At 46.4% G+C, this 14,435-nt stretch overlaps 1 protein-coding gene across 7 annotated transcripts in view; it reads left to right on the forward strand.

The window, feature by feature from the left end:
* Window positions 1-14,435, forward strand: part of NOS3 (nitric oxide synthase 3) — a 242,706-nt gene that overhangs the window by 160,799 nt on the left and 67,472 nt on the right. For 4 of the 7 annotated variants that reach the window (XM_068235396.1, XM_068235397.1, XM_068235395.1 and 1 more), the window contains 2 exons: window positions 10,804-10,903; window positions 11,860-12,008. In XM_068235396.1, the coding sequence (XP_068091497.1) occupies window positions 11,899-12,008 (110 nt within the window). In that variant the 5' untranslated portion in view covers window positions 10,804-10,903; window positions 11,860-11,898. Of the gene's footprint in view, window positions 1-2,061; window positions 2,111-5,606; window positions 5,658-10,803; window positions 10,904-11,859; window positions 12,009-14,435 lie in introns of those variants that run through there. The other 3 variants (XM_068235393.1, XM_068235392.1, XM_068235394.1) reach the window with 2 other exon arrangements.

Here is a 14,435-nt window from a genome sequence, read left to right on the forward strand (position 1 = left end):
GACAGTCTTTGCAGATCAGAGTTTGGTAAATAGACTCTTTCACATAACTCCACCAGTGTAGCTAGAGAACAATTCCTTATCATCAATCTCATAGTTGACTTTGGCTGGAAACATTTCTTTGAAGCAAAAGCACAGGTTGAGTCAGGATGAAAGAAATGCTTATCGCTTGACTTCTGAGGCAGAACAATTTAATCAACAGAGTCAGAAGTGTCAGCCTCAAGGATGAATAAGCAGGACCAGGGTTGGTTCCTATGTGCACTGGATTTGTGCCATCTCCAACCACTGGAATGTGACAGACTCCTAAAGGTGCCCATACATCTAGAGATTTTAGTGCCCGATCGACCATCCATTTTGCTAATTTTATCGAATGGGATGAAAATAATTCACATTCACTTCCAAAATTTTTAGATTAGGATTAGCGCATAATTTGCATCTGTTTTGCATTCAGGGCATTTAGTTCCAGAGGGGCTCTGCATTGCCTCTGTTGGCTTGCAATTCAGGTGCAACTGTGCGCTGTCATCTGTCTGTCTGTTTGTCTTACAAAATATGTATACCATTTATGATAAGCTGCACGAGAAATATTAGGTTTTTATCCTTAGATTAGTGTTAGGTAGCTCACTGTTGAATATGTTTCACTGTTATACTAGTTTAGGTTTTAACTTTTTGATTAAATAATTTTGCACTGGTTCAACATGTTTCACTGTTTGATGTGCTTCACTGTTACATTAGTGGTTTGGTAGACTAGTGGTTAGGTCTTCCCCAAGGGGGTCCGTCACCGCCGTGGGAAAGTCTAGTAGGTAATCATTTGTACACATATCATCACTGAAGCTAACACCCCCCTTTGCCTGCAGTGAAAGCTAGGTGTGTAATTTAGTCCAGTATTGGAGCTCTGCACATCAATGCAGATAAATCATTCAGGTATAAGTATTTTTTGAAAGCGCTGCCATGTCTCCCACAATGAAAATCGGTGCCACAACATGTCCACCTGATCGATGATTCGATGTCAGGGTGAAATCAATGTATTGATCGGATATGCTGACAGTCGTGGTCAATTGGATGCACGGCAATTAGGGCGTGTGATATAGTGACAACCAGCTTACGCGGCAGGCAAGCCCTCCCCTCCGGCTGATGTTTCCCCAAGTGTAAAATCTCGTCCCCCTGGTGTCTGTGTGCAATGTACATTCTCTCTTGTCCCCCTGACGTGAGTCCCAGTGGGACAGGTGAGAATTTACACCGCTTTTCTGCTTGGAGAAGAGAGAGATCAAAGCAAGCCAAATATTTACAGCACAACAAGTTCTGCTGGCTGAAGACAAAGGCAGTTCAATAACTCATGTGTGGCTGTTGAAAACCTTTATCACAGGAAGCCAATAGCCATGTAAGGAATCTCTGAAGGAAGCAGTCATTACATCTGTTCAACTGCACTACTGTACTGTAGTGCTAGGTGCCACCCCAGATTCCAGAAGCCACTCTAGATACGCCTGGTGTCAGCAGTTATAGCCACTGGCTGGTCACATGCTGCATTGGCCTGCTTGTGGATAGAGATGGCCAATGAGATGCGAATAATTCTGGTTTGCATGCAAATTACATTGTATTGGAATTGGGCCACTCAAATACACGTCCTCTTGATTATGATTGGCTGAATTCCAATGCAGATTGTGTGCAGCTTGGATTAGGGCCAATCAAAATGTATTTCCTGCTGTTTATGATTGGTTGAATTCCAATCATATAAAAATTTGCATACAATTATCATCATCTCTACTCCGCCTACCCATCAGGAATTGTCACGAAGGGTGTCAGGCTGGAGATGGGAACATCCTGCATTCACCTGTTTATGGGCTTAGTTCACACTCCATCCGCTTACCAGGAGCTGCACAGGCTGGAATCGGGCCTAGTCCTGGTTTCATATATCTGACAGTGTGCGTAATATAGATTGTCCACCATTCATATGACCCACCCGATATAGCTCAGCTCACGTCCTGTCCTGATGTCCCCAGATCAGGTGTCCCGGCATTGCTTTACATAGCTCTGTAATGAGAAAGGTCAGAGACACAACACGAGGGACTCAGCCCAGCCACACTGAGGGCCAAGGGGGTGCAGGACTGACCACACAGTGAGTACCGCTGACTGGGGTGTCTCTGCTCCATCCTCACAGCCCAGAACAGGACAGAAACTTGTATTCTATCTGCCCAAGTCAACAGGAAAAATTAGCACACACCTGAGCTCCACCCCAGAGGTGGAAACCCCTCCTGCCATTCGACAAGATCACTTAAAGGACAACTGAAGGAAAAGGTATATGGAGGCTGCCATATTTATTTCCTTTTAAGCAACACCAGTTACCTGGCAGCCCTGCTGATCCTCTGCCTCTAATACTTTTATCTATAGACCCTGAACAAGCATGCAGCAGACCAGGTGTTTCTGGGATCTAGCTGCATGCTTGTTTCTAGTGTGATTCAGATACTACTGCAGCCAAATATCAGCAGGGCTGCCAGGAAACTAGTATTGTGTAAAAGGAAATAAATATGGCAGCCTCCGTATACCTCTCACTACAGGTGTGATTTCAGCGGACAGTACTGTAGGGTGTTAGTGATAGTGTCCCTTGGATATAATATAATATGAGTGGGCTATGTACAGTGCATGAAATAGTATTATTGGACTGTGTGTATGTACACTGTAATAGGTAGTAATGGTGGACTGTGTATTAGGTAGGAGTGATGGACTGTATGCACTGTCTATTAGGGAGGATTATTGGGCTGTGTATATTAAAGGGAAGTCGAGGTGAGAGTGATATGGAGGCTGCCATAGTTATTTCCTTGTAAACAATGCCAGTTGCCTGGCAGGCCTGTTAATCTTCTGGCATAAGTAGTGTGAGTCAAAACCCTGGAACAAGCATATGGCTCATCCAATAAACCTGAGTCAGCTGAGTATCTGATCTGCTGCATGCTTGTTCAGGGTCTATGGCTAAAAGTATTAGAGTCAGAGGGTCAGGAGGACTGCCAGGCACCTGGTATTACTTATACAGAAATAAATATGGCAGCCTCCATATCACTCTCACCTTGGGTTCCCTTTAAACACCTATCAACCACAACATTAAAACCACTGATAGGTGGAGTCAATAACCTTGATTATCTTGATAGAATGACATCTGCCAAAGCATGGAATAAATTGTGCAGCAACTGAATGGACAGTTCTTGAAGTTTATGTGTTGAAAGCATTCAAAATGGGCAAGCATGAGGAGTTGAGTGATTTAAATTAGGGCTAGACAACTGGATTAGAGCATATCTCAGGTATGTAGTGGTTAGACCAGCCTTTCTCAACCTTTTTACCCTGGAGGAACCCTGCAAATAGCTTTTGTATCTCAAGGAACCCCTGCAAACAATGTTTTAATCTCGAGGAACTCCAGCATTTATTTTTCAGAGGCTTGGTCGGTGAGGCTGTTAATTTCACTAACTCATCTTACACTGCCACTCATTATAATGTGCTCATTATAATTCTGACCCTCAATTTAGTGGTTCTTTTTGCAGTACCCCCTATTATAATGGGCTCTATTATACTTCTCCCACGATGGGGGAAATGCCAAGGAACCCCTGCAGAGTCCTCAGGGTACCCTGGTTGAGAAAGCCTGGGTTAGTGCCTACAAAAAGTGGTCCAAGGAAGGACAACCAGTAAATGGGTGTCAGGGGCATGCAAGGCTCACTGATACACATAGGATGTGAAGTCCAGCCTATCTGCTGCATCACAATAAAAGAGCAACTGCAGCCCAAATTGCTGAAACACATAATTCTAGCCATGAGAGATAGCTGTCTGAAAGTGAACCGAGCACCATTTTTAGCACTCGGGGCAATAGCACATTAAAAATGCATGCTAATAATGTGGCTCATTGATTAAAAAAAATCAATTTTACCTCTTCTTTTTACATTTAAAAGTTTAGCACAGTTAGGGTTAGGCATCAGGAAGGAGGATTTTAAGGTTAAACCTCAGGAGTGGGAAGTTAGGGTTAGGCAGTGGAGGGGAAGGGTTCTGTGTGAGAGTAGAGTTAGGTTTGGCTGCTGTGAAGTATCAGTAACACTTACATGTTTGTTTGGCTATATCCCGGCTCCCAAGTGACCCTAGTGTCCTTTTTTTCATTTATGCCTTGTGGAGACCGTACCTCAATAGATTACAGTGCAAGAGGCACCTACAGAATATCAAGCAGATAGTTTTGATGTTTTGGTTGATAGGTGTATATTAGAGAGTATTAGTGGACTGTGATTATTGGAGAGTATGGCCCATATGCAATTCCACTTTTCTCCTACGTTTTCTCCTAGGACAGGGGTAGGGAACCTATGGCTTGGGAGCCAGATGTGGCTCTTTTGATGGGTACATCTGGCTCACAGACAAATCAGTAGGGATTTATTCAGTAAGCTACACTGCTCAAGCAGCACAGCTTAGTGTGGCAGTGCAAGTAACATTTTCAAAGTAGGCACACTACTGCTGTAGCATGCACTACTAACTTACTCGCGCTACCCCAAAACTAACGGTTGCTCCAATTGTCCCACTCTGGACCCTGTCAGGTCCAGTGACTCTGTAGATCAAAAACTTTGATTGGCCCAATAGGCTGCCTGTCATTGGGCCAAAATGCGGGGATCTCGTCCTACAAAGTGAATCAACCCCCAAGTCAGCTCGCTAATTGTACAAGCTGTTAGTCGGTACTTCTCCTGTCTGGCTCTCGGGGAAATTGCTGATGTTGCTGAAACCCAAGAGAAGCTGAAAACGTGTCTGACACTTCCGCTGCCCGGCGGATCAACTGTATACACATCACCATGGCAACAGGGACGTGAGCCCTACTGTCCCAGTTTGAAACATTGTATGGCTCTAACGGAACTACATTTTAAAATATGTGGCGTTTATGGCTCTCTGTCAAAAAGGTTCCTGACCCCTGTCCTAGGAGATAATTTTTCTTCTATGTAAAATAACTTTACAGCACTTTACTGCACTTTTCAACTGAGAAAGTACTGAAGTGAGTGCAAAAGTACTATCAAAATTATTTTGAGTATTTTCTTGTTTTCTGGTGGCTTAAAAGGCATTTTATTGACAAATTTCAAAAAATATCACCTAGGAGAAAACTCAGGTGAAAAAGTGAATTGCATATGGTCCTCTGAGTGGACAGCATGTTAGAGAGCAGTACTGCTTGTCATATAGTCCCATTGCCACACAGTGCTTGCAGGCTGGGTTGTTGATATGAGAGTATCAGAGGAGCTCATTCCCCATATTACTGGTCAGAATACATTTCAGTAACAGTATTATTTTTAAATCTGTACCCTTATATATTATATATGTCGGCGCTATATAAATACTAAATAATAATAATAATTATATTGGTGAGTGTTGTATATTATTTTTCATTACTGTTGGATGGAGTTTATTAGTAGAGATTGGGTTCTGATGTATGTAGTGTTTATTACTGGATATTTAGTCCTGATTAGTGAATTTGCATTAGGACCCCAGTATGAAGTCCTCACTTTGTGGTAGTCCCTGTTAGGTGGGTGCAGAAAGGCTGGATAGGGGGAGGGGGGCTCCAGTTTTGTCGCTTCCCCTCACCCAGGTAACTCTCTGTCCCCTGGCTCCAGCTCCGCATTTACCATCCGGATGACCACGGAGGAACAGCAGCAGGAAATTAGGTAAACCTCATTTGAAGGCAATTGTGCAGATGCCACAATAATGTGACTGTGTATGTGATGTGTGTTTTCCTGTAACATCTTAGTGGGTACTTCCTGTGACATGCGCCAGATATAGGTTCCCCATTATAGATAGCCAGGTATAGGTACCCCCAGTATAGGAAGCCAGGTATAGGTGCCTCCAGTATTGGTAGCCAGGTATAGTTTCCCACAGTATAGGTTAGCCAGGTAGGTGCTGCCAGTATAGGTAGCCAAGTATAGATGCCCCCTGTATAGGTAGCCAGTATTGTTTCCCCCAGTATAGTTGCCGCCAGTATATGTTAGCCAGGTAGGTGCCCCCAGTAGGCAGCCAGTATAGTTGCTCCAAGTATAGGTAGCCAGTATAGTTGGCGCCAGTATAGGTAGCCAGTATAGTTGGCCCCAGTATAGGTAGCTAGTATAGTTGGCCCCAGTATAGGTAGCCAGTTTAGTTGGCCCCAGTATAGGTAGCCAGTATAGTTGCCCACAGTATAGGTTAGCCAGATAGGTGTCCCTGGTAGGCAGCCAGCCAGCTCAACACAATATCACACTGGCTGGCTGCGAGTCTGTGACAAACAAACTGGTCAGCCAGTTGGCCATCCTCTATTGCTCCTTAGTCAGATCAGCAGTGCCACCTCTTCCCTTCTGCTGTGCAAGTCATATGAAACACTGCTGCTCTCTTGCCTCCCCCCTCCTCACTCACTGTCAGACTCCTTACACAGCACAACAAGCTGCTTTTGCCCAATGATGATCTCTTCACCTCTTTCGCTCTCCTCTCTCATCTCCTACTCTGACTGCATGCTGTTAGTGTAAACCAGGCATGGGCAAACTTGGCCCTCCAGCTGTTATGGAACTACAAGTCCCACAATGCATTTGCCTTTATGAGGCATGACTGTGACTGTCAGACTCCTGCAGTGCATTGTGAGACTTGTAGTTCCGTAACAGCTGGAGGGCCAAGTTTGCCCATGCCTGGTGTAAACACACAATACAAACATGCTGCTTCTGTAATCTCTGTGCCTAATGCAAGTGTTTCACCTTGCTTCTGGAGAGAGCCGGCTCTGCGTGAAACGGCTGTCAGGCCCCTCTGTCTCTTCCTGTATTGCTATTACTGTATGTATCTTATGGATTGAAAGCACTGGAGAAAGTCTAGCACTGGTGCCTGGATTGATACTCTCTAAACTTGCTAATTGGAACTGTTTCAGTGTTCTCCCCAGAATTTTTTTTGTAGCCAGGTGGCATGAAAAAGTAGCCGGGTGGGGCATGATGGGGTAATGCAGGGCTGACGCAACTCTGCTTACATCATAGGAGGAAGGTGAGAAGGCAAGCTGTTGACAGCCGAGTGCTTACCAAAATTACCAAAACCGGCTAAAAGAGCCCGGGGAAAACACTACGTTGTAGCTGAGAACACAGTGGCACTTTAACATCCATTCTGGGTTTGACAGGTCCGCATTGTGTAGCAGTCATCTCTGCATCTAGTGTGAGTATAGTGGTAACAAACCTCTTCTGTGGCTCTGACTGCTGGGAATTGCAGGAAACTTGAGTTCCACAGGTGGAAAGTCCTCAGAGCTCCACACAGTGTGTCTGAGATGTGATTGGATGGTGTGAGGCTTCCTTGTAAACAAATCTCCACACATTGTTTAATAATTATGTCTCGGGGGTGTCCCCATCCCCTCACACCGCAGCCAGCAGACCTCTGCCAGGACTCCCATTGTCATTACAGGAACAGGACAACAGTAGGTTTGCTGAGTCAGCTGCGTCTCTGCATCCATCTCTATGAGCCAATTCTCATCTTCAGGACCCCCCTCTACAGCTGTTACTTTCCACAAGTCACTTCTGTCCCAGACTCCTGGAAAGGACTTACTGGCGCCAGTCCTGAGGCAGCAAAGTTCCAGAATGGGGGGAGGAAACAGCTCTGTGGTTACTATTGTAACAGATCCAACTTTTTGCAATAATTTGGAGCATTATAAAAGTGGGCACAAGGGGATGTATAACTTACTGGGTACAGTAATTATGTGTGTGTACAGCAGTGGTTACCAAACTTTTTTGGGTGAAGGCACCCTTGATGGCTTTTAAATTTTTTCAAGGCACCTCCGACAAAAACAACTACCGAAATGCCGTTATGACCCTTATCAGGCGATGGCCCACTCCAAGTAGCTAGTGATGCTTATTAGGCACAGCGATTCCTCTTATGTTCAACTTCAACCATGGCTGCGGGGACTAAAGGTTAACTAGCAGGTAATGCAGCCACATTGTATATCAATGCGCAGTTGCATTACCTGATGGTATTACATAAAGGATGGGGATGCATGCCGAGGCACCCCTGAAAGGTGCCCAAGGGTGCCGGGGCACCCAGTTTGAGAACCCCTCGTGTACAGTCATGTCCCACACAGAACTAGCCTGTGTTCCTTCTTTTTCTCACTGTAAGGGTAAGGCGATTCTCGGGTTTAAAAACCACATATTTACCTAAGATGAGGGAAGCCTCTGGATCTTGTAGAGGCTTCCTACGCCGTCTTCCGGTCCTCTCTTGCTGCTCGTGGACCCACCCAAGAAATCCATCAAGGACTTGATGGAATGAAGATTGCGGTCGTGGTTGTGGTTCTCTTCTGATTATGGCTGTACAGCACCTGCGCAAGAATGGCCACGCCTGTAAGACGAAGCCACTCGCGCATGAGTCGCTTTTCCCTACTGCAGTATTTATCTTTCTTTGGCTTCAGGAGTACTTTATACCCTAACAATACACATTCTTCTAGAGACAAATTCCTAATACTCTTCCCTGTGTCCCGGACTACTATCCCTTTACTCCCCTCATTCCTGTGTCCCCTGATCTCTACTCCCCACATTCCTGTGTCCCCTCATCTCTCTCCCCTTCGCCTCTTTGTTCTTCTCAATCCCTTCACCTGTCCCCACATGATAATATTCCTACTATACCTCTGTCCTCACATAAATATAACCACATAATTTATCTCTGTCCTCCATAGGATTCTATCCGGAAGATACCATGATCACAGCTGTGCCTATCTGTGCCCTCTTGATTCCACCCCCCTTATCCCCCTGCACCCTTTCCCCCACAGTTGTGCTCCTTGCCATTTCCACATAACACCAATCCTTTGCTCACTACACTGACTACCCATAAAATGGAGTATCCTTTTGAAAATTGGCATGCAAGCATTCAAATCCCTACATGACCTACATCCCGGATACCTGAAGGATTTCTTGCAACTGCATCACACCTCCCACAGCCTCAGATCAAAAGGATCCAGTAACTTGACCAACCCCCAAGTCCAACTAAAAAGGTTTAGAGCCAGTGCTTTCTGTCATGCTGCCCATACCCCGTGGAACGCTTTTTCAAACTTAAGCACTTCACCCCAAAGCGATTTTCACCTTTCAGTGCTCATCCCTTTCATTTGCCAATAGCTTAATCACTACTAATCAGGATGAAATGATCTATATCTTATTTTTTTCACCACCAATTAGGCTTTTTGGGGTTGATATTTGTTTTTCGGTAATTGCTTTCTTTTTTATGCTTTTTAAAGGGAAAAACAAGGAAAAAATGAAAAAATACACTATTTCTCCAATTTCACCCCCTATAGTGTTAATATAAACACCGCTACTGTGCATAATTTGTCCTGGTCATCACAAGATTTTAATTATGTCCCTAGTACAAAGTATGGTGAAAATATATTATTTGGAAATAAAAGTGTATTTTTTCTATGGTGGTTTTTTTCTCTCACTAATCTCACATGCACACTTGCGGGAACGCACGTGCACACGCAGGAGCACCCACAAGCGCGCGGCAGCGTGCACGCGCACGGCAGCAGCAGCACTGTTTGTTATAAAAACGTCCTGGAGCCTTTAACCCCCCTGGCGGTATGACTCCCGCGGCTGCGCGGCCGCGGGAGGGTTTTTTTCACCTTTTTTTTTTTTTTTAGCATGTAGCTAGCCTAGCGCTAGCTACATGCTTCCCCCCTCCCTGCGGTCCCCCCCCCTTATGCCCCGATCGCCGCCGGCGCCGCTTGCCCATAAGGAATTCCCGTTCTGAAAGGGATTTCCTTGAGGGCTTCCCCCGTCGCCATGGCGATGAACGGAGTGACGTCATCGACGTCATGGACGTCGTGACGTCACAGGGAGTGCTGATCCACCCCATAGCGCAGCCTGGCGCCGATTGGCCAGGCTGCGCAAGAGGTATGCGGGGGGGGCCCTGTATCCGCGGCGGGTGGCGGCGGCGATCAGACCAAACACGCAGCTAGCAAAGTGCTAGCTGCGTGTTTGAAAAAAAATTATGTAAATCGGCCCAGCAGGGCCTGAGCGGCACCCTCCGGCGGCTTACCCCATGTCCAGCAATGGGTTATCGCTAAGGAGGTTAAGAGGTTCTGCTTGTCATTAAGTGGTTAACCAAGCAAGCTCCAACCCTGGACACATTTAAAACAAAACTGAAAAGCCACCTGTTTAGTCTGGCATTTATGATCACATAACGTTTCCCCTGTACACATCACTACTGATCTGAGACAAGCTAATGCACTTAGGGTCCTATGGGAGAAAAGCGCTTTACAAATGTTTTGTTGTTGTTGTTATATATGGTATATAGACTCATGTAATGTACTGATCACCTACGACAGGTGGTGCCATCTCCAGTCTGTATTCCTATAATGCTTTGCAGTGTTAAGCCTCATACTCACAAGGCACAAATGCTGCCAGTCGCAAAAAAAAAAAAAAAAAAAAGCAGCGACAGCTCGTCGCCAGGTCCCTCTGTGCTGCAGCCGTACACACGACGCACAGAGGGACAGAGATGCGGCGGAAGCTGTCGCCGAAGGTTCCTCCCCCCGCCGGAAGCTCCGTCGATGGTAAGTGTGTTGCTGTCGCTAGTCCGCATACACGCGGCGGACTAGCGACAGTTGCGGCAAAGTTGCGGCGACAGCTGTAGCAGGCGATTGACCGCGCCAATCGCCTGGCGACAATTCGGGGCGCGCGCGTCATACACACAGGCGACCTGTCGCCGCAACACGCGCGTGCCACGTGGTCGCAGCGACAGTTGTAGCCCGTGTGTATGGGCCATTACAGTCTGCTTTCATTATCATCTTAATTGTTGTCAATGAATAATATCACACCTCCGGTTACCCTTTGTGTCTTTCAGCAGTCCGGCCAATGGAAGTCAGACCCCCAAATGTCTACGTACCAGAAACTGGGAGAAACGGACCTTGGCCTATGACACCCTCAATGTCCAGGCTGAGCAGGTGAGGCTGTTAGCTGGTGGGTCAATACAGAGATGGGTGATGCTTAAGGGTACATGCAGAATTTCACTTGAAGCACTGGGCACATAGCTGGCACCACATCATTCATAGTTACCATCATGTTACAATCAATGGCTTACCTCTCCCATCGGCTCCAGCAGTGATCAGAGACCTCTCCTCTCTCTCACTGTTCCCTTAGTTGGCTTCTGCTGATGACACAATAATTGGGGGAGAACAACTACAAGACGCCCTGGACCATGGACGCATTAGGTTTAGGATATTTTTTCGCTGGTTTTTGCCCTCTAAACCTAGGTGCATCTTATAGTCCAGAGTGTCTAATATGCCAAAAAATATGGTTAAGCCTTAAAGTGAACCAGAGATGAAGCACCCTCATGTATTTTACCATATATATCAGTGGGAACATTAGAGAAAACACCTACCCTGCTCTCTGTTTCATTTTTAACTGTTCAGCCTTCTTCTTATCTGCCCTGATAAAATCCCTGACTGAGCATTCAGTCTGGCTTTGCTCAGGAATCATTATAGCTGAGTCTGTCTTCTCTGATGTATTTTCAAGCCCAAGCCTGCCTCCTTCTGGCTCTGCTCAGGAATCATTATAGCGTAGTCATTATAGTAAAGCCAGACTGAATGCTCAGTCGGGGATTTTATCAGGGATGCTAAGAAGCAAGCTGAGCAGTGAAGGATGAAGCAGAGAACAGGGTAAGTGTGTTCTCTAATGTCCCCACTGATATATATGGTAAAATACATGTGGGTGCCTCGTCTCTGGTTCACTTTAAAATTATCATCAAAACTGTGGTGATGGTAAAAGCCAAGAAAAACTATTCCACATGTATTGGCTTACAGTGATCACATGACCTCACACTGTCAGCTTTCACTACATTGGCTTCCAGTGAATACATGACTTTGTCACCTCTGGCTAATGGTCTGCTGTGTCTTAACAGGATGTGGCCTGTACCAAGGCTCGTTGTCTGGGCTCCATCATGTACCCACCACAGATGATGTGTCCTCATCCACAAGAACCAAAAACTCCAGAAGCACTACTCCCCAAAGCCAAAGATTTCATCAACCAATACTACAGCTCCATCAAAAGGTAACGATATGTTGTTTGTTATTACGTTTTGTGATGTTCTGTGGCAGTTTAAAGAGAAACCGCAACCAAGAATTGAACTTCATCTCAATCAGTATCTGATACCCCCTTTCCCATGAGAAATCCCTCAGTTCTGAGTGGACAGTATTTATTTATTCAGAAACCTGGTAAACCAGCACCCAAATGGGGACAGACGTGTGCTAGAGTGGATAGACCCAGTAGCCCTGAATGGGTCAAGTAAAGTTCAACACGAAGAGTCCACAGCACCACGTCAGTAATATATAGCTCTTTTATTGTTTAAAAACACAAAGAGATAGCCATAACAGCTATATATTACTGACGTGGTGCTGTGGACTCTTCGTGTAGTATTTATTTATTGTATTTATAAAGCGCCAACATATTACGCAGCGCTGGACCTTAGTTTAGGTTACAGACAATATTTAGGGGTGACAAACAGCAATATGACAATACAGGAATACAAGAAAACCAGATCACGCAGCACAGTATGAGTACAAGGTAATGCTTAGTCAGTCACTGGATGGAGCATGGAGATTAGGCAAGTTAGGTTCACTCAGATGCATAGCATGGGTGTACAGTAATGGAGGTGCATGAACAGGTAGGACACAAAAGGAGGAGGACCCTGCCCAAAGGCTTACAATCTAGGAGGAGAGGTAGGGACACAAAAGGTTGAGGACCAGAGTTCAACTGTGGGTTTAGAGCACTTGTAAGGGGTTGTAGGCCAGAGTGAAAAGGTGAGTTTTGAGGGCCTTCTTGAAGATGTTGAAGGAGGGGGCTGCCCTAATGGGTGGAGGTAGGGAGTTCCATAGCGTTGGAGCAGCTCTTGAGAAGTCCTGGAGGCATGCATGAGACTGGGTGATGCGGGGGGCGAGGGGGGCGGTCAGGCGAAGTTCACTGGAAGAGCGGAGTGAGCGGCTAGGTGTGTACCTCTGAGTAAGATCTGAAATGTAGGTTGGACAGGTTTTGTGGACAGATTTGTAGGTCAGACAGTATCTTGAATCTGATTCTGGACTGGATAGGAAGCCAGTGGAGGGATTCAAGGAGGGGATCCGCCATGGTGGAGCGATGGGAGGAGTGGATAATTCTGGATGCTGCATTCATGATGGACTGCAGAGGGGCTGTTCGGGTCATAGGAAGACCAGACAGAAGGGCATTGCAGTAGTCAAGGCGGGAAAATATGAGGGCATGGATGAGGAGTTTGGTGGTGGCAGAGGTCAGGAAAGGGCAAATCTTACAGATGTTATGAAGGTGGAAGTTGCAGGACTTTGTGAGGTTTTTTATGTGGGGAGTGAAGGAGAGTGCGGAGTCCAGGGTGACATCCAGACAGCGGGCTTGAGAGGTAGGGCAAATGGTAGTGTGGTTAACAGTGACATGCACATCTGGGAGGTTCAGGGATGTATGGGGTGGGAAGATCATAAATTCCATTTTGTCTGGATTTAGTTTCAGGAAGCTAGCGGACATCCAGGAGGAGATGGCTGATAGGCAGGAGGAGACCTTGTCCATGGTAGTGTTGGATATGTCAGGGGTGTGGAGGTAGATCTGGGTGTCATCTGCATACAGATGATAGTTAAAACCCATGGAGGAGATAACCTTGCCAATGGAGGATGTGTAAAGGGAGAAGAGTAGGGGGCCAAGGACCGAGCCTTGGGGGACTCACACCGAGATGTGGTTGGGGGTGGATGAGGACTCATTGAAGGAGGTCGTGAAGGAGCGGTTGGAGAGGTAGGATGAAAGCCAGGTCAGGGCAAGATCGTGACTGCCCATGGACTGGAGGAGTAGGGGATGATCTACTGTGTCAAAAGCTGTTGAAAGGTCAAGGAGGAGGAGAATGGAGTATTTACCTTCAGAGGAGGGAGATAGGGCGGTAGTTGGAGGGTAGCGAGGGGTCGAGGGAGGGTTTCTTGAGCAGGGGTAGTACAGTGGCCTGCTTGAAGTCTGAGGGGAAGGTGCCTGTGGATAGGGAGATGTTAAACAGGGTAGTGAGGACTGGGGCCAATTCTGTGAAGTGAGGCTGGAGTAAATCAGAAGGGATGGGGTCAAGGGGGGAAGTAGTGGTATGGGAAGTCTGCAGTAGGTGGTTGACTTCCTCGGTGGTAGTAGGAGTGAAGGATGTGAGGGGAGGATAGGGTGGAGGAGGAGCTGGTTGGGAGGGGGTGGGAGGTGAAGATTGGAGATTGGATATTTCCTGACGGATGGAGACAATTTTGTTGGTGAAGTGGGTGGCTAAATCTGTGGCAGAGAGGGAGGAAACGGAGGGTGGAGGGTGGGTTTAAGCAGGGAGTTGAAAGTGGCAAAAAGACGCAGGGGGTTGGAAGCTTGTGCTCCGATGAGCTTGGTAAAGTATTCCTGCTTCACATGAGCAAGGGCAGTGTGGAACTGCTGCAGGTTAGTCTTGTACTGTAGATAATACTA

The sequence above is a fragment of the Hyperolius riggenbachi genome, chromosome 5, assembly GCF_040937935.1.
Source record: "Hyperolius riggenbachi isolate aHypRig1 chromosome 5, aHypRig1.pri, whole genome shotgun sequence".
NCBI classification, from domain to species: Eukaryota; Metazoa; Chordata; class Amphibia; order Anura; family Hyperoliidae; genus Hyperolius; species Hyperolius riggenbachi.